Source organism: Sitodiplosis mosellana, unplaced genomic scaffold (assembly GCF_009176505.1).
Source record: "Sitodiplosis mosellana isolate CC-2019 unplaced genomic scaffold, AAFC_SMos_1.0 Smas_scaffold_18, whole genome shotgun sequence".
Taxonomy (NCBI): domain Eukaryota; kingdom Metazoa; phylum Arthropoda; class Insecta; order Diptera; family Cecidomyiidae; genus Sitodiplosis; species Sitodiplosis mosellana.
Genome location: NW_022595260.1, coordinates 1,132,431 through 1,160,416, shown reverse-complemented (window position 1 = coordinate 1,160,416; position 27,986 = coordinate 1,132,431). Strand labels below are relative to the sequence as shown.

General features: G+C 37.1%; 1 protein-coding gene across 16 annotated transcripts; it reads left to right on the top strand.

Moving 5' to 3' along the window:
- The first annotated feature begins 12 nt into the window (after positions 1-12).
- On the top strand, positions 13-26,904 carry LOC129568425 (insulin-like growth factor 2 mRNA-binding protein 3). 16 transcript variants are annotated; one of them, XM_055446265.1, is made up of 7 exons: positions 41-714; positions 3,347-3,398; positions 24,035-24,202; positions 24,389-24,766; positions 25,041-25,764; positions 25,846-25,992; positions 26,087-26,904. In XM_055446265.1, the coding sequence occupies exons 1-7, from the start codon at positions 690-692 to the stop codon at positions 26,246-26,248; spliced, it is 1,656 nt and encodes a 551-aa protein (XP_055302240.1). In that variant the 5' UTR covers positions 41-689; the 3' UTR covers positions 26,249-26,904. The 16 variants fall into 16 exon arrangements, with proteins under 16 accessions (XP_055302248.1, XP_055302240.1, XP_055302239.1 ...); XM_055446264.1 differs by having other exon boundaries at positions 228-714; positions 24,032-24,202; XM_055446258.1 differs by lacking the exon at positions 41-714 and adding an exon at positions 14,882-15,397 and having other exon boundaries at positions 3,352-3,398; positions 24,032-24,202.
- Positions 26,905-27,986: the final 1,082 nt, after the last annotated feature.

Here is a 27,986-nt window from a genome sequence, read left to right as displayed (position 1 = left end):
GAGAACTAATGCGCGTCGATTAACAACCAACCGACAGTGCGATGAACAGAAAAAAAATAAATGTGAAGAGAAAAAAATCAGCACACACATCTACAGCAGCATATTGTCGACGAACACTCAAAGATTCTTGAAACAGGCACATATTACGCGAACGAAACGAAACCGAACAGCAAAAAATGTCAGCGACAGTGGGGCAAGTCACTAACAGTGGGCATTAATAAATTGATATGAATTGAGAACGAACAAGTAAAAAAACGTGAAACAGTCGGCAAAATTTTTTGAAATCAAAAACACCGGATAAAATTCTCTCCGTCACATATTTTTAACATTTGAGTTCAACGAGTTGTTGAAAAAAAAAGTAAATTTCTTGTCATTGGCTTTTTGTTGAATAACTCAAAATAATTCTTGGAATTGAAATAAAATTCGCTTGCGATTTTATGCAGTTGATTCAATATTGTTAACGCTGGCAGTAGAAGCAGAAAAACGAAAAAGGAACATTTTTGCTGTATCGAAAAAGTGAATTAGTGTGGCAATTTCGAGTGAGCTGCAAAGTCAGTGTGAGAACTGTTCAATTGAAAAATAGTACGAAAAGAAGAGTTTCGGCGTCTGAACACTTGTCATTTCATATACATATTTATATTTTGGTTAATTTGCAATCAAATTAAAGAAAGAAATTCGGTAGATTCATAATGAATGTGGAAAATGGTGCAACAGGTACGTCAAGCCATATAGCAGCTATTGGGATTATTTCTTTTTATTTTTCATGCCATTTGGTGGCATATATCATTGAGTGTGTGTGACGTTGTGGACAAAGATTATCATTGCACAAAGGAAAATGGAATATGGAGAAATAATTATTATTGCGAATAATTGGATCAAAGATGGAACTTTTGTTGTGTATTGTTCGTTGTTCGTTCGAGTTTTGTCATTTTGGTGGTCATTTGGTCGGTTGTAACGTTGCAATTTGGATTTTGCAAACTAGAACTGTGCACTCAATATGCGCACGGGCTTCCATTGATTTACGGCAGAAAATGCCTATAGTATTTAACGTGAAATCATTTGGTGAACTCATTTTGAGCGAGTACGCAAAAAGCAAAACGACTCCGTTGTTTGTTCAGTGGAAACATTGGAGCGAAAGAGATCACGTAGAATCTAATAAAGTTATTGTGGCGTAACTAACCAATAGTTTTTGCTTCTTAGGTCGTTTTTTTGCTCACAGCATTTCTCCTCTAGCAACTGCTTATCGCTAACTCTATTCTATCCATATTTTAAATGATCGATGTTTACGTCAAGATTTCGTCTATCCTAGACTTGTAGGATGTTTTATGAAACGAAAAATGTCTATGAGTAAAGCAAACTTCGGACCACTATCGGTTCAGCAATCAATTTCTCGGTGCGAGCTCAAGTCCGAATCAAAGCGATAATATCTTGGCTCTGACAATTATTAAGGTAAAAAGTAAAGGTTAAGTATATTGTGCAGTTTCAAAAAATGTAAGCAGAAAAAAATCACTCAAGGTCAAATTGATCAAGTTGTGACCACATTTTGGCATTATATATACTTTGAGGTAGTAAGTGACGACGGCACTCTGAACCGCTGAAGTGATTGAGAATGCTTCGTTTTTTTTCACTTCTGAAATGAGAGACAAAAAAAGGTTTCTTCGATTGGCTCTCGCATGTTCGTCATTTCATTATTGGAATTTCATCTACGGACTTATCAATTGCTATTTCGATTTCGTTTTGGAATTTATTTCGGTCTGAATGTAAACCAAAATACGCCATAAACACTTTTACTATTATCATTTCATTAAGTGAACGAACGGGGCCGCAATGAAAAAAAATTCTTTTTCATACACTTACTCCATGATGACATTTAAAATTTGAATATGTGTATCGTAGTGACGACGATGACGCGCTGACGGCATTTTTCGCCTTTAAATGTGTTTCAATGAATCTTCTCGTCAGTCCAAATGAGATGTGTAACCGAATCCAAATACGCATTAGTATTCCACATCGTGCGGCCAGTCAGTCAGTCAGTCAATTTTATACATGGAAACCGCTTCGTTCGCGATAATATACAAGCACGATTTCGTTGTGTTGCGACTAAGAGGGACACAGTCATTGTCGATTCATTCATCTCGTTCATGCCCCCTCAAACGGTGTTTGCTTCATCACTTTCATGCATCGCCGAGCTACGTTGCCGAGTGTGATTGGCATTCGAGACTATTCACGATGCCGCAACGAATGTTACACGAACCGTGTCTTTTGTTCATTGCCGTATATGACCGATCGAAGATCGGCAACAATAGGAGAAGTTGAGGGAGTCGATACGAATGCTGTCAGTTCATGTAGGAGAATCATGTGTGGACATTAATGATTTACGTACGGCGCGTAGTCACCGTAGTCATCGAATGCGATTGAAGGGGAACACATAGTCTCATGGTTTCGGCTCGAGACATTTCCATTGAGTTTATTTTTCATTCGAAAATTCCACGAAAATTATCTGATGAAGAAAGAACACAATATCACCATAGGCACAGACATGATCCAGGCTTCATTGTGAAGTTAATAATTTTTGTTTCTTTCGAAAATGGGCTAAATTCAGTCGGTTGACAACAAGAAAATTTGCGGCATGTGTCATCATCATCATCAAAATCATCATTATGATGATGATATTTTTCTAATGCGTGTGTCTGTGTGTGTGATTCATCAAAGTGTTAATGATCATAATCAAAATTTTGGTTCGTTGGACAGCGGCGGCGGTGCGTGTGTGTACACACTATCGCTTATACGTTCAGCGTAATCGTGTATATTGTATCCACTCGTATTGCCTCGTCGCCGTGCACGTGTCGTCTCTGTCTGCTCTGCAGCAAACTGAATCACCGGTTTGCGCCAAACTTATTGTTGTTTCTTTTCCGCATTCAAACCGATTCATCAGTATCACATGCTTGTGCATCGCGCAATTGGCGCAAAAGAGACGAAACGATCCTCGCAAAAAAATTTCCTACGAACAAATTTGATTCATTTAATGAAGTTGATTCGAACTGACGAAGGGGTGGCATAATGTTAAATGCTTATGACTTAATTCTTTTGTCAAATTTGCACATGGTCATGCAAAGCTTTCCACCAGTCAGTAAAATTTGGTTAAAATTTCGGGAACGAGACCCAAATCGATTCATTTGAATTTCACAAGAAGACGCCTAAGCTAACATCCAAAACTTACTTTTACACACAAACATACATAAATACATACAATATAAATATGATTCCAGAAAATTCGTTCTTCGCAAGAAAATCGCATGCACAAAAATCTATAAAAATCATTGTTTTTTTTCTCAAATATTTCTAGCTTACTACTACGGACCAAATTATAGCGACCCTCATCAATCAAGCAGATTCAGGTATGAATTTAATATGCAAATTTTTATTGCTTTGAAACTTGTGTACGAAAAACTTGTTAAGCTTCACTTATGACATGATATTTCGTTTGCACATTTAGAGCTCCTTGCTCAGTATTTCACTAATTCAAAATACACTCAATGGTTTCATTGGCTATTCCATAAAGTACCGATTGAGCTCTAGTTTTTAAGCAAAAATAACATAATTAGTTTTCAATATCTTTAATCATATTTATCTCATGTAATTTCGGCTGAAAAGCTAACACGCCGCACAAAGATATCGATCACTCGTCAAAAGTGAATACTAACCGAATACAATGAAATGAATGGAATTGAATTGACTGATACGCATACAATACAACTGCATCCATTTCATTTTTATCCATGAAAATGATCGGTGTTTGACATAAACAAGAGTCAAGACGATGTGAAATACTTGAAAATGTGCATTTCATCCCCGTTACTTTTGGCGATATATTTGGCTTGTTGATTGCTGCTTTCTTCCACAGCAGAGATAAATAATTGCGGAGCTCTCGCATTACATTCTTGTGTAAATACCAAAACTACTGACAATATCGGTTGTATGGGCTTGGACATTCTTGTGGCAAACGACACCGCATCTCAGTACTCACACATCTTGCACATTGAAAGGGTTTAATAATTTATTTTTGGCTCGAGCCAAAACCTTTTTATCGTCATTCTCTTTGCACGTTTCTGCACATTGTGCATGTGTCATTTAGTATAACCTATAGAAGGCATACACTTTTGTCTCGGTACGTACTCAACATGAAGCAGCAACGAAATAAAAAATATTCTGCGCTGTATAAAAGTAGAAATGAAAAGAGTGCCGAATAACACTACCACGCGTTCGAACGAGAAAGAGTGTTTCGTTGTGTGGAGTTTGGTTGGTGTACAATATATGGTACGTCATATGTCGAGTGCACCATATTTCTGAAGGATGCATTGATTTCATAACCGTTGATCGCAAGTTGTTCATGGCAATGAAACAACAGATTTAAATGACAGATTCTCTCCAATCGTAACCGTCTGGATAGTGTGTATTCAAATCGATCAAATATCTATAATTCTGATTTTCAACAGCTTCAAGGTTCCATCAAATGGAAGATGATTTAGTTTTAGGGCATTATTTATCCCTCATTTCTATTAATTACATTGCTGCGACTGCTCTGGCAAAATACAAAAAATTATACACGAACATGATAACTCGTCATGTTTACATAAAGTATTATATTTAACTAACTATTGAAACTGAGCACTTGCCTCAAGTCATTTCCCATCAAAAAAATTTCGGCTGAGAAATCACCAAGTATTTGAATTTTGAATTTTGACCGTTCATATCGCAATGGCGAGAAAGAGGAAAAGTTTTCATACGTTTGTGAAATTCGCGCAAACACCTGCTGTTTGCTGAACAGTGAATATGTTCCCAATGCGCTCTCTTTTCCTTTCGTTTTGGTAAAAGTACACACTCAAACATTCACAAACCCCATTCAATTCGGCTGGTGAATGAGGAATTATTTTATTGCTCGGCAGATTAGTAAGTTTGTTTCTGCGTAGAAATGCGCGTCTGAAAACGTCATGTAAACTGAACATACTAACTGTGTGCAGTTTTTTTTTCTCTTTATGAAATTATGATTATATTTTTCATTTTAATTTTTGTATCTCGTTAAAACCTTGCCGAATGGCTGTTTCATTTGCCATGTCTTTTGTTATTAGATGTTGTTGCTGCTGCTGTATTTTGGGCTTTGTCCAACCAAAAAAAAAACACACATCGAACACACGAAACATTGAAACATAAATTGCAGCTGACATTCATTTTTCAGGCCATTGTTAAGGTTAAAATGTGCGTTTCTTATATTATAATTTCTTTTGGTGTGTGTCCTGGCTTCTATGCCCAGATTGTTATGCATCGCATTCAAGTTTAACAAGTAGTAGGCTCCAATACATCAATTGCCCATATGTTTTGTTATCTCTTCGTGTGATGAATAATATTTCGACTTGATAAATAATTTTTATGGACCTATAAAACGGACGAGCAATATTCATTGAAAGCTGAGTATCAATGATCGGTGGTAATTATTGATCATTTTCGTCATTTCCCTAATTATAAAGGTCTATAAAATCGAACTTCACATGAGTGGAGTGATTTCAAATCGGATTCGATTCGTAAATGTATCACAAACAAGTATGTACTTTGTCTCGTGCACAAACACATATAATTTTCACGGTTTTGGAGAAACTGACGAGTTCTGAGCATATCGAATGCACTATAAAAATAATCGAAATCATTATCTGCAAATGATGCATAAGCAGCTAAATAAACACATGAATTTTAAATCAATGAACATTTTACGATGCATAAACACGTAGCGAATGAAAGAGAGCAGTGGAAAGGATGAAAAAAATACACAACCAGAGGAACATGCAATAAAATATCATTAAATTTGCCCAAATTTATGAGCTTACTGGAATTTAACTTTTTGGCTCGTGAACACGAATGAACAGTTTACTGGACGTAGCACGTGCAGCGAACCAAACACACCATTATGCATACAGACAATTCGATGCATCTGCTCCGTACGCATCGAACTTGGCGCATGACACGATATATATTACAGCATGAACAAAAAAAAGCTGAGGATTGTACACTTTTCGCGAAATTGGACTGCACCTCAGATCGCTTTTTTCGGGGTTTCGATCGTTCATATGAGTTTCGTTTATTTGGGGGCATTAAAACAATGAATCGTTTACGGATTTTCGACCATTATTTGTATTATTTCAGCGTATGCCAACGAAACAAAATAAAAGTATGTATAAATATATATAAAAAAAAGATATTTTGGGTAGCACCTGTGTTTTGCTAATTTTCGTTCGAAATAAACATCCGAAGAGTCAGCGGATCACCGTTGGAAGCATTGGACAAAAACAAACTGTATCGAAGAAAGAAAGAGAATTTGAATGCAAACAAAACCGCACTAGTCGAACCAAACTTTCCCCAAAATAATATAGATTCAAGTGACCTCGCACGATGCAACCACAGATGCCATCGGAAAGGTGTAAAAACTATTTTCACTTTAGCTACAGCACAATTGCTATCACATTTACAAGCAATTTTAATTCGAGCAGCAATTTGAAATGGAACAATTTTTAACATTTCTTCGGTGAAAAGCGCAGTGACATCGATTCAAATATCAGAATTCTTTGCGTTTGTTTACATTTGATGGGTTACGTTCATGTCTCGATCCCGATTGAAATTACTGTCAAATCCCGAAACGTTTCTATTTAGTACTCTGAAACAGTTAGTCCCTTGTTTATGGTGTTACACTTCAAACATTGATGTTACATGTTCACTGACAATATTATAAAGGCAACTGCGGACTGAAATCCGTTAGACTTTTATGTCGAAAATTTTGAACAAAATATGCGTCGCGAGCCACACGACTAATGGCTGACCAGCTGATCCATGAAAAATTCAAATTATTGAATGGAAGTATTATAATGACTTTAAATTATTTGGAAATCCTTTGTACACATTTTTGCGGTTTGCCTTGCCGTGTTGTTTCATTTAGCAGTCAGCAAATTAAGATTTTAGCGAGCAGACGGTCGCTGTCGTTTCAAGTGGACAACGAGTTGATAAGAGGAACAGATGCATTTGACTGATTATAAATATTTCGGAAATAACTCAATATATGCAAATTGTAATTAATCACTTTATTTATTGCCGCTCTTATTTCAATTAATTTGTCACTCTGCCTCCGTTATTTTTTGATTTGTCGATCGGATGAGCGATTTCGAAGCAACTCGTCCGTAATCCACGGAACTTCGTAATTTGATCCGGTGTCATTTGGGTTTCGCACACAGAGGATAACTCAGTATGCTCGAATGCAATTGGGATTATAATAATGGTGTAATAGCAATTTGGCGTTATTTTATTAGGTTCGCAAGGCGTGAATGGTAGCGTGGCACGCATCCGCATGTAATTAGCATTTTGTTGTGGACGCCAATGCAAAACAAATTATTTCGAGAAAAAGAGCGAGAGGAAATTTTTTTTGGTCTGAATGAAGGTGAACAACCTCACATTTGGTGCACATTTGCATGGCGTTGAACTTATTACGTTCCATTCGATTGCCAAAAAAGTGCCGAAAGAAAGAGACAGAGAGAATACTGAGCAACAAAAAGAAAACAAACGCGCAATCGGGCGTATGTTGCACCTTCTTCATTTTCGTGCTTTCGTTTTCACATTTCTCTGCCTCTGTTTTCTATCCACATTGTGGGCCACGTTCGAATTTATTTTATTTTTGCGCGCTGCTTCGTTAAATGTTTTATTTCTATTTAAATGAAAATTTGATAAAGAACTTGCTTTACAGGTGGAACATGCAAACAAATATTCTGTTTCCTTTTTTTCGGGTTCCTTCTGGTCGTTTCGAATTTTTCGTCGAAAATTCGATGCACTTCGTTTACCTTTGTGTGCGCAGTGCGCGAGGTAAGCATCATAAAACCGAATTTGTTTTTATAGGAAATTCTTCGATCCGTTTTTTTGCGTATTGAAAAATCGGCGATCAAAAGAACAACAGCAGTTAAGCTATTCGATTTTATTCACAATTGCGGCAAACAGTTGCGCTGCCAGAAAAAGCCAGCAAATGAAGCAGAAGCAGAAGAAAAAGGAAACAGAACAGTTTTTTTGGTTTCCCTTTTATTTGATTTGCAAAATTTCGAGTGCAAACACAAAGAGTGTGGAGAACAAGAGCCAAATGTGCATTGTGTGCGGTGTCTGTTTTTATTCGCTGCCAGAAGTCATGTCAGAAAATAAATTCGTTTCTTCATTTCCATTATTTACTGTTATACGGATGTTTTTCTCCATCAATTTCTCATCATTATATTTTCACCGTGAATGAGGCCTTACCAATGTTTAGTGCGATGAGTTTCTGGCTTAAACTAAAAGATCAAGAGAAAACTATTGTCACGCACGCGATTGAATTCGATGGAATAAAAGTTAGCTCATTTCATGTCTAATACAATTTTTCGAAGGTTTTTTTTGACCTAGTATCAGCAGTTCATGTCAATTTTTGCAGTTGGTTGTCACAAGAATTTAGCGTTTTTTTAAATACGAATAGTTTAGGTAGTTTTTTAAAAAAATGTTTTGTAGTTGTTAATTTGACCGCCACAATTCTGCCAGACTCATATTGCAACTGTTCAGAATGAAAGTTGGTAGCCGAACTAATTAATCGACACAGAATGAAATGAATCAGCAGTTGTTGGCAAACATTTATCCGCAATCAAACGCATCAACCAAAATTTTGTAATTCATTGAACTAATAGATTCTTGGAATTTTTCAATCGAATTTTACTGCCAAAGCAACGCTCAATCCAGTGCCGAAGTAAAAATGCGTTTCGGAGAAAAGATTGACGAAGAACATGAGTATCAACGCACTTTTCAAGGATTGTGTACCGATACGCATTGGGTTATATTCGAATGTTCGAATAATGTTGGTTCGTTCATTTGTATCGAACTGGAATTGCTTCGGAAAGAGTGTATGCCGCTTCGGTAGAGTGAGTCACACAGCTGTAGAAACACGCTGCTATTTAGGAAGAGTCTTTTTTGGCAGCCGAAATTTGAAAGGTGATTCTAATGTTTGGTGCGCCAATATGCTGTATATGTGCTCATGAATAGAGCCGATACATAGACATTCTTCCTCCCCTTAAAAATCGAAACGAAAAAACCGGGGTGTGTATAATATGACGGAAGAAATATACCGACAAGGAAAAAGCATACCACGCACACACCAACAAAAGCGACGTACACACGCATACATGCACACACATTACATTCTAGCATCATGCGTACATCAACCGCACGAAGGCGAAAGCGAGATAGCATGAAACACCGAAAGTCATTTGCGGGCTGTTGTTAGTGTAATTCCCTTTTCGGCTATCTCGCAATTATATAGGAAAACATATACCCTATTCGTTCACATCTAGGATCAATACGATTTTTTTCCCAACCATTGACTCTCTCTCTCTCCCTCTCGGTATGTTCGACAAATGTGTGTTCGAGTACACAACACCATAAAATTTTAAAACCGATATTATACGGCCATATTGTTTCTTTTCGGATCAAAATTCATACCGTCTAACCAGTTTTTCTGTTTTAATTTCAGTTCAAAATTAACCATTTTCGAAATCAAAATTTGTCAATTTTGCGCGAAAAGTCATTTTTTTATTTGATTTTGTGTTAGTCCCAATATTTCAAAAGCAAATCAATTATTTGATTCAAACGACAACGATTTGAGCATATACACCGAATTTGGCGTGCTTTTTTGTAAGTGTTTGGCATTTTCCTGAACGTTGAAAGTTATTGAAATGTTCCGTTTCATTTTGCATAGTGTAACTGTATCACGTATTTTGATTAAATCGGAAAATTTATGAATTAGTACTCAGAATTTGGTGGAAGTTATAGGATTGTTTGGTTTCCAAGATGAGTTGAATGGCTTGTTTGTGTAGCCGTGCATTGAAAAAGCACGGGGGTTTTAGAAGCATCGAATTTTCTCGAAATGGTTTCCCACCGACTTAAATCTTCTTTTACGGGATTTTGCATATCGTAGAATAAGTAAACTGTGTGCTATGAAAGAAGTGTATGTGTGCTTGCTTTGGAACATCGTAATTTATCATGACTATGTATTGGTTATCGGGTTCATGGAAACCATTATAGATACATAAAATGAGTATCATATATTCAAGAAGAGAAAAACTCATCAATTGCAATTACTTAATTCTATGTCAAACCGTAAATTGCCTACTCATGGAATATATACAAATACAGAAAATAGTTCCATTTTAATGTATAGAGAGAAAAGAATAAAATATTTGGATTGGTTGGTATTCATGCAAACCGAAAGAAGGACGAAACGTGATGAAGCAGTCATTTCTTTGGTTCTTCGCCTTTCGTTAGGTACATCTGTCATTTTCAGCTTTTTGATTTGGAATGTTGTGTTTCAATGCATTCGCTTCAACCCTGAAAAACTCACAAATGACAAACGCTGTGTGCATTGTGTTTATTTTATTGCTATGTTTCAACACTCAATCTTATGGCTTCTTATTGTGGTTTGCTTCCATTTCATGAATTCGCTAGCTCAAACAATAAATCAATCGATATTTTTTTTTAACTATTACACGAATCACGCACTATTACAACGTTTATGCTTCAATCCAAATTACCTATAGCTTATTATATGTAATTTATGAATTTCATTGCATAATTTAGCTGCCCTTGTCGCCGCTTCGCCTGTGAAATGGTTTTGCGAAAAAAGTGTGTTTTTAATTTTAATGATTATGAATGTGAATTACATGCGGAATAGAGTGTGTGCCGGCGTTTGTATTGTGCCATATAAATGACGCTTCGTTTGCATCGCAAAACATCCGCATGAATGCTTCTAAGGTCTAATATTTGAGATTTGGTATCCAGACAAGACGAATTGTGTACACTGAAAATAATTAAAAGCTATACGGACCCAATGACATCATTTTTCCATTGAACGGGGCAGTTCCATTCTATTACTATAACACATCTTCAATTCGTGGTGATTTTTCATTGAGCACATTAAAATTTGAACATTTGCATGAATGAAAGTAGGGAAAAAACAGCGCACATCCTGCGAATGGGGTTTTGCGCATGTGCGTTGACACCAGCACAAGTCAAACGCTTTCACTTTGGCTGAACAAATGAATGAGATGGGCAGAATCAATCGGCAACATACAAGATCATGTATCCTTTTCCAAAAACAATGCTTTTTATTCGCTTTCATAGAAACAAAAAACTGAAATGAACATGGTCAATGCCACACGCGCGCCATTTTCATTTTCATCCACGCACAACACTTTCCCTTCCATTCCGGCCCGGTCGGTGTTGATATGACATTTTGGATGAAAGCCAAATGCAACGTGTTGCGCGGTGATTGTGTATATATATGTTAGATTGTGCCACCAACACAATTTTCGCCAGCCAAAAAATGGAAAACTCGGTTGTTTCCATGGCGAAAAGGATACTGTTTGCCTGAGGATCTTGGAAACAATGGTGCTTAAGAACTCATACATTTGATTTTATGGTATAAATATTAGCTACTTCAAACGAAGACATATCATAGTAGACGACGATGTAGAAAAATAGACAATAGAAAAACTAATTCTTTTCATCAACCACTACAAGCGGGAAGCTGTTCATGTTTCTAACGTATGAAAGCATATCACAAAAAAGCGAGCGAATAATGGGTTCGCAAAAATAATTCGTGAAATCATGGTGTTATGTCTTGGTTACAAGGGCCTGTTTTTTTCAATTCGTTGTTGTTTTTTTTTGTCATTCAAGCATTAGATCACTCACAATTTTTTGTGGAAGGATCTTTTTCATTCGGAGCATTTCCTTTGATATTGGCAAAGGGGAAGCCTCTGAGTAGATTTAAAATTCAATCAACAATGAAATAAGAAATAAGCGCTCTGTTTCTATATCGTGGATGCGATGACTGAAGAAAAGTGTGCAGACTTTTTCATTCCATAAACTATTCTTTTCTATTTAGCATTTCATTATTTAATTTTTGTTGAATAAAAAATTCTATACATCGGCAACTCTGATATTCAGCCAATACACAAGTTCCCGCGCTTCGTGACGATGTCGATTTTGTCTCTTGATCCTTGTTCTTTTCTTCAAGTTATATTATTGTTTGAGGAACATTAAGTTTGAGAGATCTTCTTCTGTGATGTTTACTTTCCTTCAACAAAAATTCATGATCCGAGTCTCGAAAAGCCCAATTATCCAAAGTGAACAAGCAAACGGACGTGAGCAAGCGATGAATTGAGACATTTCAATTGCCGCTCACCGATCGAGATGGATAAATTTGCACTCGCGATATATGCCCGAATATATTGCTGAACCAGCGATTGATTTGATTATAATTGTAATGTTCGGTAGGGTCGCCTCTAATCATTTCGAAGTGAGAAGCACAACTTAATCCATCTGCCGCTCTCTCCCTCTCTGCATGGCTTAAAATGTTAGACAATCAAACGTTATATGCGAAACGAGACATACTAAGCGTAAAAGAAGTGAACCGAAAGAATCAATAACAATCCTGCTTCGGTGAGGTACGCCAATATTTTCTTAGCAACACAATCGAAAAATCCTCATAAAAACTATATCAACACACATTAACCAGCAACAGGAAACATACACACGAAAAATCCATAGCGTTGCCGAAATTCGCACTATACACTCGCATATGCTTATGCATACACAAATGAATGGCAAGAAGAAAAAAGCAGCAGAAAAAGCAGCAGCACCGAAATTCAGTCAAAAGTAGACGAAAAAGTAAGAACTAATATATGAAACACATAGGCATCCATTTAACGTGCTTCGTATTGGGTATATATCTGGCGTTTGCCTTCTAAAAATCTTTTTCGGCACTTACAAGGTTTTCTAACAATGTTTGTGCCGCTGTGCTGCTGCACGCACGTTGTGCGCTCTCACTCACTGCTCTTGCTCGTCAATTCTACAGATATACTTTACCTAATACCTCGTGTACATTTCAGATCTATTTGTCTTCATCGCACGCAATAGATTTGTGTGCACTCTTCGGGCACATTGAAGTTTGTATAGTCGAAAAAAATCCAACCAATACTTCTGTTGCTTGATGTGCTGTGTAGTTTTTTTTTTCATATTCCGCGCCATTGACAGCAAGAGCATGGAAACAATTCCGATCAGTTGTTAGTTTTCATTTTCGAAACGGATTCGATGTATCAAGCTGTATTGCTGCCGCACCGCCGTTGCTTCTGCTGCTGCTGGCATAGCATGATGAACATAATGAACTATTCCGTAGATTTTACACACATCTTATTTTTTTGTCTCGTATTTCTTGAACGTTGGCTTCCACTTCTTTGTAACGCATACATGCAGGCATTATGTAATTGTGTTAGAATATCTCATGGTTCAATGAAAAATTTGTGAACCACTTGAGAGAGAAAGACAAGAGAAAGAGAGAAAGAGCGTGTCTCTGTGTGTGTGCTCACATGCGAGCACTGCTCAATTCACACGCACACACATGTATCCGGACTTGAGCAAACCAAAGAAGCTCTCGCTAACACCGATCAAGCGACTAGAATGAACGAAAGAGAACAGAAATTTTTTGAGAGAAGAACGAGCGGGTTCTGTGTGTGCTGCTGACTTGAACGAAAATGTATGAGATCGAGCAAATTTAGTTGATGAATAAAATTCAAACGAAATAGAACGGTGCTGCTGCTCGTTGCGGCCGTATTCTTTCCGTTTTTTGATAATTTTTTAGAATTTTTTTTTTGAAATTTTTTTCGTATTTTTTTTGTAAATTTATTTTCGTTTAAGTCTTCAAATTTATTTTCGTGCTAAAAGTGTGTACGAGTTTTTTGTGAATTGTGGCACAATTTTTTTTTTCATTAAAAACCTAAAGAAAATAAGAAGAAAATTGGTCGAATCACAATATAGACTAAAATTTGCCGAAAAACTAAAATTAAAGCAAAATTCAATCAAAAATCAAATGTGTACGAATAGTTTTTCGAAGCGGAGCGCACGAAGCATATACACTGACATAATTTGTTTGTGTTCCGAGGAACTTTAATTCATATTTATGTTGTTGAATGAGAATAGCTGGTAATTCTTTTTTCTCTGTTTCTTTTCATTCAATTCGTAGGTTCTTTTTCTATGAATTTAGGAGTTTTGTTTTTGTTGTTGTTGTTATTGTCGTATTCGTATTCGTACAGTGAATGGAGAATATATATATATATATATAACTATATATGTATAGCGATTATTTTGCCGAAAAATTAGGAAGAATATGTTTGAATATGAAATTCGGTGTGTGCCGCGAGTGCAACAAGGGTAGAGCGAATGATGTACAGAGCAAAGAAAAAAAAAACAAAAGACTTGAACATAATTTTTTTTGTTTGTTTGTTCGTTGTGTGGAAAACAGGATTCAAATTAAACTATTCAATATTTAGATCGAAAGAGAATTTATTGGTGTACCGAAAAAACATGTAGTGAATGAATGACAGAGCAACCGGTGTGCTTGTGTATGTGAATCCGAAGTATTCGGCAGCCAGCTATAGAAGTAGAGCACTCTGGTGTAATTGGTTAAAACAGCTATTAGAAGGTGGCAGCGAGACCGTTTTAGCGACCACATTTTTTAGGGAAAACATGTAAGAATATTGAGTCGGCTCGAATTCGGTTAGGTTGGTGGAAGAACGAACGAACAACTCACGACAATATTAGCATATTTAATAAATATGTAGTTGAAGCATGCCGGTAGCCGGCTGTCATTTTGAATTTTCGATTTTAGGTATTAGAAACTTTTGCATTTAATGTTACCTGTAGATCGCAAACCAACACACAGAAAACCCGTTTACAAACCATTAATTTTCATGTGATGTTTTTTCTTTATTCCATCCAAAAATTCTAGTTGAAAACAAATCAAAAACAAAGTGAATTGGACACATCAAAAGTCAACAGACATAAATTCATTGTTTCGGAACAAACAAAAAACACACGAAAGATAACAAAAAGTTTTTTTCTCTCAACGAAACACTTTTCGAAAAATCAACTGTTTTGTCAATTACTATCAAAAGACTTTAAAAAAGAAAGTTGAAAACAATTGGTTCACACAGAAAAAAGTTTTGACTTTTAAAAATTGCATTTCGAACTCCTTACTCCAGGAAGACAAATCTAGAGAAAAACAAAGAAAACACAAATCGAAAACCGACTATTTTGAGTAAACCAAAAGTAAATCTAAATAAAAAAAAGTTTGAAGTAACTCCTTTTGAATTGAAAAAAGAAGAAATAAGAAACAAATCACATTAAACATGGCTGATATGGATCAATTTGCTGAATTGGAACTTTCCAAAGAAGATCGTGAACAAATATTTGAACCGCCCACAGATAGACAGCAACATCCTGTACTTGATCCTTCATCATCAAGGTAAAACAATTACTTAAAAAATAATTTTGGTAGCACATTTAACACCTACATACAACAAATCCAATAGATGTTTTTTTTTCATAATTTAGAGCATTTTTCTGAGTAACAATAGTGCATTTTGCATATCCCAGATGTCTGTTATTTTAGATTTAGCCATTGTTTCAACTCATCTTCTAACCAACATGCACGGTGTCGGTTTGAATCAAACATGTCAAAATGAACAAATAGTCATCTCATTGAGATTCTCGTTTTCAAATAGAATTCGAGTTTCTTCGAAGAATTTTAAATTTGGAAGCAATAAAAATAAAATAATGTGCCAATTACTACGGAACTTTGAACCAAATCCAGAAGAAGTGTTCTTCGGAATACATTGTTTTCTCAAGCTTCTACATGTTTTAGTTGTTACCATGAAGAATACTCACATTTTCAAGATAAACTCAATATGCAAATATGCACGTTCCAAAATACATCAGGTGGAAGCGAAATTTTGAATGACTGGTATAAAATAATCTTTCGATTGATATTTATGATTCATGGAAATGTTTATTTGAAACGGTTTGGTAGCAAAAAAACGACAGTCACTAATAACAACACAGTCGCAATTTTTTCTCGAGTTGAATTTATGTGATGAATGTGAAAATTGGAATGACAAGTGATGGTGGTATTTTCGGTTGAAATGTATCGATGTTCAAGCTCGCTAGTTTTGGCCATGATAACGAATCATAATTAACAAAGCTAAAACCTGTAACAGCAATAGCAGAAAAAATTATTCGTGCTCACGAGTCGATGTCGAATGCACTCAGAGCAAACCGAACACCGAGAGCATGAAGAAACCGTAGATTGTGTGACGAAAAACAAAAACACAAGAATATAGAAATTCTTCTGCTTAAACTCTCCATATTCATGCTTCGTGTCATGTTTGTGTATATAATTTCACTGCAAAGTACGAAAAATAACAGTGAGTCGCTCGTAAAACAATAAAGAAACACACAGCGCACAGAACAGAACGTTTCGCAAGAATTGCGAGCGAGAAAGAGAGAAAGATGAAAAGAAGTAAGTGAGCCGGCAACAATATTGCTTGCTCTCGTCTACCACATTGACCTGGAGCGTTTTCGAACTGCGCTTCAGAGCGAGAACGCGCGATGCAGCACGAAGTAGGTGCATTTCATCGATGTTCGTGTGTAGTTGAGTTGGAATCGAAACGTGAAAATCGACACAAAACTAAAAACAATTGAAAAGAGAGAAGAAAAAAGAAACATTAGCCGAGTGCATAGCGCGCACCGAGCACAATACGAACGGTTCGCTTGTATTGGAATAAGAATGAGTATGAGCAGAGAATGCGGCGTTTTACTCCCAAATCAAGAAAACGTGCGTCTGTCTGTGTGGTTTCGTCTTTCCTTTCTTTTTCGTGCATTCGTGTGTTGTTTCTTTTTCTTTTTCTTTTCCAATACTCTCGGTGTGCTGTTGCTGTATTTTTTCTTCATCGTTGTCGTCGTCCGTTTGGTCGGTCGGTCGTTCGGTCGTTCGGTCGTTCGTTCGTTCGTTCAATCGTTCCTGATTTTTGTTTTTGTATTCCTGTGTATTGAGCAAATTGTTTGTCGTTACATTTCACTCGAAGTAACCACACTCTTACTTCAGCTATGCGGCGTTTTTTTCGTGTTGGTGCTCTCATTATTCCGTCGTATCTCTGTGGCAAAATTTGCTGTTTCTGTCTATATTATGCTTTCATCATCATTTCTTCCTTATTTTTGCGAGTTGCGAATTACGCTTTTTCATGTTTCTCGCTCTCTCTCCCTCACAAATACGCACACAATGGCTGAATGTGTGAGCAAACATTTTCATTCGAGAGAAACTCTGAGAACGCGCGCTGCTCATTTTGGCCTGTGCACGATTTCACGGTGAAATATTAAATTAGTTTGGTTTCATCGGTGTAATGAATTGTGTGGCGTTTTCATTTTGTCCTTGCATTCGTTCTCAATAAAATATTTTCCGTTGATTTCGTTTTTTACTCGTTCTCCACGACAAAATCAATCACAGAACCAAAAACAGAAGAATATAATAAGAAAAATATATACAAACAGAATGCTGTGAGTTTTGCATCATTTGCATGAAAAAGGAAGCCAGAACAAGAATTCACAGATTGAAAACCCAATTCACTCCGAAATAATTTTTAGCAAACGGTTTAATAAAAGTGAGCGGTTTCATGTTTCATACGTGCACTGTGACAAACCAAGCAAACAGAACATGTGAACTATTGTGCTACAATGAGCATTTTATTATTAATTTATGTTGATAGTTTGCAAAATAAAAAAAATTCTTAAACACATAACGGTTTGAGTGATACAAAACCATATTCTCATCATTTATCAGTAGCTTCTTTTATGAAAAAAAAAGAAAGAAACGAGTACAAAATAATTGAATTTACCGCGAAAAGTGAGTAACAATACAGTGCACTCACCAATTCAATTGCCTAATCATATCCCACCGAAACGAATTCTTATTAATCACGAGTACCGTTGAAGCAGTTTAAAACAAGATGGCATATAATCGGTGAGATCGAATTTCATTTCTATTTCCTAAACTTAAAGTGTATTCAGTGCATACCAATCGCCTGTGTTTGTCCGGCCCTTTGTTATAAAGTCAAGTGTGTTCTGTGTAATTTTTCACCATCATTGCTCTTTCCCGCTTTTGTCTGTCATCATAAATCGACGACTACAGCGATGCCGGCGACTTCGTCAATCAGCCCTGCTGATGATATTAATTCGACGATGGTTAAGCGAAATAAAATAGACGTTGGTGTCTAACAAAATCAAGTGACGAGTAATATGTGACGTTTTTAGAGCTCACTGTGTCTGGACCCAGTGTTCACGACTCATGAATAGCTCAAAACCCACAAATATACAGCAACGACTAGAGAAAAAGAGAAAAATGACGTTATAATTATATACCTTGAGCATCTAGTGGCACATCATCATCAGACACACAAACAGCATCCACGAAAAGTGCAAGCCAATCGATCTATGAATATACGTGCGCATTTATTGCAGGCGGCTCACATTCATTTCATTCTCCTTCTCTCCCCCCTCCCTCCCTCTCTCTCTCTCTCTCTCTTTCTGTCGATTGTCGATTGGGCGCACGCGGGACACTCGCGCGCTCATGCACAAATCCAAAATGAAACAAAATAAAGCGGAATGTGATGTCATTCGAGGAAATCTTGCTTGTGTTCTGTTCTCTCTTCTGTTTTATAACTAAAATCTATTTCTGGCATTTTAAGACTTATTTGGTCAATGTGTTCGGAAGCGCAGACGGCTCAATTGAATACAGGAAAATGTTACAGACATTCTTTCGCGAAAGACGAGTCGAGTCTACACATGTAAGTGCAACATTGCATTCTGTGTATTGGAATGCAAGAATAACGTTTGATTTTCGAGCTGTTGCTGCTGCTGCTTGGCTTGCTGTTGCTGTTTTCGCCGAGCTGTGATTTATTCTGCGGAGATCATTAATTACTTTGTTTGTATTTTCGCAGAATACACAAGTACTCGACGATAAAGAACAACAAGACATTCATTCGAATTTTGAATCTGTGCAAATGTACGACTTTTTCTTTCAAAGTCTCGGCATTCTAATTTGTTTTCAGCGAGCGCGAAAACTCTGACCTACAGCTCAAATTGTCACACACGTTATAACGAAATCCTAATCAAAATTTTAATGTTCCAATACATTTTCTAGTATAAACGGGCGGCTGTACTACTATGATTGTTCATTTATCACCGCTTCATTGTGCCGTCTTTCACACAATTTCACATTTTGCTCGACAATTCGAGGCAAATTCCTTCGACATTGTGCGTGATTGTGTGCTCGTGTGTAATTTATTCATTTCTTTAGTATTTTTTCCTTCTTCTTCTTTCCTCGTTTTTTTCTATGTTGTTTTCATTAATTTCATGTGTATATGATACACATTTTGTAATAAAAATTCATGCGTAAATTCATATTGTACGTACGATTATCAGTTCAATTCAACTTCCGGTGCTCTCTCTCTCTCTCACTCAAAATAACAGTGGAAAATGATTTCATTCATGAATAATTTACAGTCGGTACGATTATATGCGAGAACGCGAGTATGATTGTATCTCTGCGCGCCGCGTCAATACATCCACATACGTTCTTTCTCTCTTGTCATCGTAATGTGTAACGAGACGATTTTCAAGAGATGTGACGACAGTAAATAGATGGGCATTTACCTCGTACTATACAACTCAAACAATCTAGATACATTGAAGATGAAAATGTGTTGCTTTTGAGAAGTTATGTGCGAGTTGTACACACACACATGTATATATTTTTCTTTTTTCATTAATCCCATATTTAGTATGCGAGTGTCGCGCTGTTGCTCGCGGTTTTTGTCTCCTTCTTTCGGCCCGGACGTATCAAAGCAGCACGCACGGTTTATCACTGTTTTTTGCTGCTCCATAATGTGATGTGTCACTGCAGTCGTATATGGGTTGTTAAAATATGTATGCTCTGTTTTCATTCCAGCATTGTTCATCACGACTAGAGTGCATGTCACGATAAATTTCAAATTATTTCGAAATTGTGATGTTTGAGAAATACAAGCCGATAGTGCAAGGAAGTATTTGCTCGCCATTTCGATTTCTGTTATACATATTTCATTACATTGTCGACGAATTTCAATCGTAGTATGTATAATCAATCGAATATTGATGGCATATTAATTTTCGTTCTTGGGAGAGATAGCTAGTATATTAAATTACTATTAATAATAGTAATATTGACGTCCGGTGTTCTATTGAGAAAAAAAAAACATTGTAAACAGTCTTCCAATGAAATTACGGCTCATGGCGCTTAGGACCATGAATGAAAAATAAGTAAAGAATTTGAAACCGAGATCATTCGTCTTTGCATAAATTGTGCTTTGGATCAATTCGGCACAGCGTTTGGCTATAAATTACTGTGGTGCAATGATCTCTTGCTCTGTTTGATATTTGACTTACAAAAACAAATTGAGAAGAGAATGAGAAAATTGCAAAAACGAACTAACAATCGAGTGCAAGCTTGTTTAATTTTTCATTTTTTTGGTTGCTCTCGGTTGTGCGTTCATTGCAGGGAAAAATGCCTTCATACACAACTTGGAGAATATATTGTGTAGTGTCGGCGGATGAATATGGAAAAAGATACTGTGCAAACAAGTGAACGCCAATCAAACTCCTAAGCAAATACAACTATCTATCTTTGAGTTGTTGCAACATTTCATTGGCTACGGATATATCATTGGCTTTCCAGAAATAAATGCGTATAAATAAACAGACACAAACAAAAAGGTTCCTAAAAAATGACAGCAACTATACGACTTTTGTGTCGTTTCATCAGCACAACTTCCATTTTATGAGTGGAATTCACAACATATTTGTGTGTGTATTTTGCTCACTCACTTACTCATTCGATCGGTAAACATAATTGCACACATGAATATAAATTCAACCGACACTCACTCGCACCAACCATTTCAACGTATTAAAAAACGGCACACAGTACCCACGATCAGTCGAGTGACAGAGAAAAGGCGGAAAAAAACGTGGCGACAAATATCAAATAGTTTCACAGAGTGCACACGATTATGTGATGTGTTGGCAGGCAAAGTGCATTCGAATTCAAATCTTCGCAGTGCCCGAAAATCCAGATTGTGAATCATTTACAGAAGGCTAATGAAACTGAAAGAATGTCGAAATGGGGAAAATAAAACAGAATATCAACAACAACAACAACAACAACAACAACAGTGCGCAACAACAATGAAGGAATATGCTCTCCGCTTGAAACACACTGATAACTCTTACACATAAATTCCATTCACAATGTGTATTTTTGCCGCGAAAAGATGCGATGAAGAACAAGCTCGAAAAATACGAGAGATACGCAAAGTCGAAATCAAAAGTTAATAACATTGAATTAGGAGGCACTCTCCGTGGTAAACACATCAGCCAAATTGTTGTGAAGTGAATGCGCGATTTAAGCGTGGCCGTTGGCAGCACCATTAAATTGAGCCAGCCATCCCAGATCGGCATCAAGCTACACGAAACAACTAACAAAACATGTCATGACGTTGAACTTTTACTCATATTCAAACCGGTACTACAGCTACTATATGCGCTCGTGTATCGTAAGAACGTTGTGTCTCTTTTTTTGCACAATGTGCGATCATCACATCACACGATGACCGTAAGCGGTTTTCCTTCGATCAGTTCGGTTTTGTATCGTTTCGTTGCAGCCAGCGCTTGTTTGTTGTTGTCCAATTCTTTGGAATTCCTCCAGTGCACTATCAAAGGAATGTGCTGCGTACTTCATTTTCTTCTAGCTGCCCCACTAATACGCAAACGGTAAGAGTATCGCGCGCGTGTGTGTGCGTATATTCAACAATGGAAAGAAAAAACAAAACTGGTGGAAGGCAAACGAAGAATGGAACGGAGTCGAATCGAATCGAGACGGAATGGTTTTGATTCGACTGGGTTCGGCGTAGCAATCCGCCGCTAGACGTGCGAGAGCAGATCTTAAAAAGAATGCGATCGAAATGCAATTCACTAACTTATTTGATACGGCAGCTAAATGAACGATCATTGAATATGCGGACACACATTGAGATTTCGTTTGTGTGTTGTTTAAACTTTATTCCACACACACTGCGTTAACATAACATTTGCTGTACATTCACATGAGATTTTTTCATTTTGTTCTGTTTATGATTCGCTACTTGTCTTATGCGTTTCGAAGGAAGTCGGCCTTACACTATGTTGCAAATATGTTGATTTGTAGCAAGCATTTCTAATTTTCGGTGACTGCGCCAAAATCAAAATAAAACTAAAACAACATTGTTCCTTATTTTGAACTTTGAAGAATGCTATGCATTACTATATACTGAATTAATTCTCATTAATAATAAAACCACACCACACCAAACAGAGGTATTTGTGTTACTCGTTTGCTACGCTTACACATTAATCGTTTATTCGTTCAGTCGGTCCATAAAACCGCAAATTTTTCTAAGAAATGAGGTTCATATATGCACACACACCGACAATATATGTTACGATTTGCTTAGTCGCCGTTTGGTTAGTGTGTCGTATTTGTTAGTGTGTTGCTTCGGTATCATCATCGTCATTATTATTTACAAAAGCCGCATCAACGGCGGCGATCACATAGTGTTACAGCACTCACAGAATACCATATTAGGTTTTTAAAAAATGTTTTGCTTTATGATAGCATTCTTCTGGCAATTTTAAATGTGAATCCACTCTTTTCGAATTCCCTTCACTCATACCTGCATTTCGTCTGATGAGCGAGTGCGCCTTGCCCGCTTGTCATTTGGTTCATCATTCAATTTCCACATGAAATTGACAGCAGTGCATCTTTGTCTTTTTAGTTTCTGTAAGTCTTTTGGTTTGCCTAAGTCCATTACATTGTGTAAGTCTAGTTGTATACTATTGTATACTAGGTGCAAATTGTAGCAAATTAGTGGGGAATCGGGGAAATTTCGGGGTGGGTCTAGACGATTGGGGCCGGGCCAGACGACTGTCCCGACTTACCCGTCGACTTCCCCATCGACTTCCCCGCCGACTTCCCCGCCGACTTCCACCTATACCCAGCCGACTTAGCCAGGGTTGGACCCAGTTTAGGGCGATTCCCCATCAATTTGGTCAGTTTCCTCACAAATTTGGGGCGATTCCTCATGGATTTGGGTGCCCATTTTGCGACTTCCCCGGCTTCCCCGACTTACCAGACTTACCCGACTTACCCAACTGAGCACCCCCAGTCCCCACCGACTTGGCTCAGGGAGGACCTAACACCCAAACCCACCCAAACTTAGCGGTAATGTACCAAGTCAAGGGGGCCCAACCTACCGAACCCAGCCCAAGGGGTCCGACCTAGAGGACCCACCTGGAACCCACCTAGGACCGACCTAGGACCGACCTAGGACCGACCTAGGACCCACCTGGGGTCCATCTAGGATCACGGTCAATCCAATCGAATAAACGTTTCACTTCGTCAATGGTTTGCTCACGAGTACTGGCCACTTGCGAAGTTACAAGTTTGAATAATATTGCTCAAAGTTCATTGCTATCTTAACTTGGACGAATTTTCGTATCTTTCTCTCCCCTCATCTCTCTCTCTCTCTATTTTTTACGATGGACTGCATCGCCAGACGGCAATTTATCACACATGTGTGCTAAAAGTATTAAGTAAATACATTAAAAATGGCTTGAAGCAGTTCTTTTTCATTTAATAACGGTACTTACCTCATGCCATTAACTTGTGGACGCTTTGAGGAGACCCATGTGTTTGTTCATTTTGTATTTGCCTTTAAAATAATAATGTTGAGTGGCTTTTGTGTTTGGATCCTAATCAAAATTTCGGCTTGTAGTCTAAACCATATGTATTTTATTTCTCATTCGCTAATGACTCGTTTTTTTTCTCATTGCACTTGCATAATCCCTTTGCTTTCCGCTTAATTTTTTGTTGCTGTTGCATAAATGGAATCATCCATTTTCATCATTTTCTTTTTTGTTTCATTCATCTTTTTCCTTTCTATTCGTATGATCGTTTTCTTTTTATTTTTGTTAGTAGTTCAACAAGAATTGTTATTAGCGGCATTCCACTTCATGCTCGCTTTGATGATATCGAACCATTATTAAAACCTTTCGGTAAAGTGGAACATTGCGACGCAGTGTCTAGTAAGGATCCAAACACTCAAACTGTTCACATTACATATGAAACAGTCGAACAAGCTCAAAGGTACTTTTTGGCCGCGGATCTTTTTCCCCTCAAAACAAAAACAAAATCTTTTGTACAAATTCTAAATAGGGCAATCTTTTGGCATTGTGATTAAGTTAACTTTTTAATAAACTTATTTTGAAACAATCGTACACGAAAAATCAACAAACATTAATTCGAAATGTTCTTTTCTTTTTCGAATTTTAGAGCTGCTGCGGGATTAAATGGCGTTGAGTTCGAAGGTGGAAAGCTTCACGCAGAATCGTTGGAGAAGCAAAGGCGTGGTCCTCGCAACCGTGGCCAATATCCAGCACTGCCTGGAGGTGGAGGACCCGGCCGTCAAACCGATTTTCCACTGCGTTTGCTCGTTCAGAGCGATATGGTTGGAGCCATAATTGGTCGTCAGGGTAGCACTATTCGCCAAATTACCCAGCAAAGCCGTGCTCGTGTTGACGTGCACAGAAAAGATAATGTTGGCTCATTGGAAAAGGCAATTACAATCTATGGCAACCCCGAAAACTGCACAAATGCTTGCAAACGCATTCTCGAAGTGATGCAACAAGAAGCTGTTAATACCAATAAAGGGTGAGTTCTGGCGACTCTTTCGCCCAGAGGTAGTGTTGGATTCGAACGTTCATTTGTAATTAAAAAAATATTATTTTGTTCGTTCGTTCGTTCGAAAATGTTCTTTTGAAAAATTGAATGTTGTTCGGACCGAACAACGAACAAAATGATTTTTTTTAATCATGTCGAACGGTCGAACAAGCGTTCGAAAGTGTTCGACGGCCAAAACTACCCACAGGTTGTGGCTTGACCACTTATTTCTTAAACGAAATGTTCATTGACTCATTGCTTTTAGGAGTGAGATTGTATTGAAAATCCTTGCTCACAATAACTTGATCGGTCGCATCATCGGAAAGAGTGGCAACACAATCAAACGCATCATGCAAGACACTGATACCAAAATTACCGTTAGCTCCATTAATGACATTAACAGTTTCAATTTGGAACGCATAATCACGGTCAAAGGCTCAATTGACAGCATGTCTAAAGCCGAAAATCAAATTAGCTCGAAACTGCGTCAAAGCTACGAAAACGATTTGCAAGCGATGGCACCACAAAGTATAATGTTCCCAGGACTACATCCAATGGCAATGATGTCGACCGCTGGAAATGGCATTGGCTTTGGGCCAAACCGTGCTGCTGGTGGTGGTGGTGGTGTTTATCCTGGATCTGGTTATCCAATTTACCAGCCGCCAGCTGGATTGCCACCAGGTGCAAATGATATTCAGGAAACCACTTACTTGTATATTCCAAACAATGCTGTTGGCGCTATCATTGGTACTAAGGGATCTCATATCCGCAATATCATCCGTTTTTCATCGTCATCAGTTAAGATTGCTCCACTCGAGGCTGAAAAACCGATTGAACAGCAACCCGAACGAAAAGTCACCATCATCGGTAGTCCGGAAGCTCAATGGAAGGCACAGTACCTGATTTTTGAAAAAATGCGCGAAGAAGGTTTCGTCACTGGCACAGACGATGTGCGATTAACAGTTGAAATTCTTGTACCTAGCTCACAGGTAAATATAAATTTATTGAAAACCTTGAATATAAAATTGATCATCAGAATAGTTGCTAATTGCTTGAATTTGTTTCGATAGGTTGGTCGTATCATTGGTAAAGGTGGTCAAAACGTTCGCGAATTGCAACGTGTAACTGGTAGCATAATCAAACTTCCAGAACACGGAGCTCTGCCAGCCGAAGAAGAAACGACCGTTCACATTATTGGACCCTTCTTCAGTGTGCAGGTAAATATATATATAGATTTTTTTTTTCAGAGTGTCATCATATGTGCTTTAAAACGATTTAACTAACCTCACTTTTTTTCCTGTCAATTAACAGTCGGCACAGCGTCGCATTCGTGCTATGATCTTATCAACTAATCCGCCACCGGCGCCGAAAAAGAGTCAACGATCAGCTAAAGATTCCTCACCAAGCGGAGGTCCACCATCACAAGCGCCGCCACAACAGCAACAACAAGCAACACCACCAAGCTCCCAATAATTTGCGTAAAAACCATATTCTATTTTTCATATAACATCAATGAAATACCAGCAAAACAGAAATCTGTTCACAATTTTCAATTCAACAATCAACAATAGAAAAAGATAAACCAAAATCGTACTCCAAGCATGGAAAAAATAATTTCACTATAAAAAAAACCCAATAGTCAACAATTTCATCGTCTCTTCCAATTCAAATGATCAACACAAACAGAAGAAAATCGTTTAAAAAAAAATTATGTATTCGTTCACAAATTGGTACTTATTCCCTTACCTTTTTCGCTTGAAGCAGGAAACTTGAAAATAAAACTGAATGAATAATTGCTGAAATGCATAGCGAAAAATAAGAATCCCAAGTCAAATGAAAATTATTTAGATATCTTTTGAAAATGAATCATGAGTTTGTCAACCAACATATATGTATTTATAAAAAACATTGTTTGTGTACTACCGTAAAGATAAGTTATTTGAGCCGTGGTTCATTTTGATTAATGGAATTTTATTCATGGAATTGTACTAAAGATAACTATTTAATTCATTGATTCATGTTAATGCACTTGCATTTCAGATGGAATAATCTTTGTGTAGATTCCTCCATTTGTCACATGCAAATCAAAATTCAAATCGATAAATAAAATGCTGAACATTGAATCAAAATCCACAACATCGTTCGAATGATCATTGAACTCAAATCAACAAATAGTTTGAGGTTATGAAAAGTTATATGGAACGATTGAACGAATTCGTTCTATCAAATTCTCTCCAAATGCTTCATTTTCTGGAAGAAAGAAAAAAAGCCAACATCCCTCGACAAACTAAAAATAAAGTACAGATATACTTGCAAGAATCTTTTATTCGAACTGCCACTTGCAACAGATCATGACTCATCTGTGGCCCATAAGTTCAATGATTTCAAGCACTTCGTGCAAATGTTGAAAATAAGAAAGAAAAAAAGAGAAAAAAAGAAATACGCCGATTTTTGAGAGCCGAAGTAAAAAGTTGCATGATTTTTGGTTTTTCCAACCTTTTTTTTTTCAAGATGAATTTAACAATTTTATCGATCACATGGCATATTTCAAATAACCACAATCCTGGCCACCGAAATACACACACACATACACAAAACAGCCGAATAAAGTAGAGAAATCAAATGCAAATCGCATGAATTACCGCAAGTTTATCGCCATAACAACCAATTCATATTTATTGCCTTATTTTAACCGGTGCTCCAATGAGATAATATAATGAAATATTAGCCTAGAATACTTTTTATAATGATTTTTATGGAGGCATAAACATCAATGCTAACTTTTAGACAGGATTGAAAAGAGATGTAAATGTCATAAGATGTTGAAATATTTATTGCATTTGCTCCCGTTTTTTAAAAGACAGATTGTAACGTAATCTAATAATCACCCTGGAGTAGTTGTAGTAAATCACACTGCTAGTTTTACTTCTTGTAATTTTTATCCGTTTTTTTTTTTTCATTTATACAATCCCAATTTCTTATTCTCAGTTTTAAGTGTAAATACGTATAACATGAAGTTTATGTTTATTATTTTATATATGCGGAAAGGGGTCTACCGGAATTGTTCGACACAGTGTCTCATTGAATTGATTGAACGTGTTTCGATGCAGATACGGGATTCCATATGTGAAAAACACTCCCCACTTCTTTCTTAATGTATCTGATTGATTTGTCTTGCGTCTCGATTCTGATTTCATAATTAATTTACATA

Excerpts from the sequence above, each read along its gene's own strand:
- LOC129568425 (XM_055446258.1), top strand. The coding sequence starts at position 15,282 with ATGGCTGATATGGATCAATTTGCTGAATTGGAACTTTCCAAAGAAGAT. Across the intron at positions 15,398-24,031 it reads CTTGATCCTTCATCATCAAG|TAGTTCAACAAGAATTGTTA; the intron begins GTAAAACAATTA and ends TATTTTTGTTAG. Across the intron at positions 25,765-25,845 it reads TTCTTGTACCTAGCTCACAG|GTTGGTCGTATCATTGGTAA; the intron begins GTAAATATAAAT and ends TTGTTTCGATAG.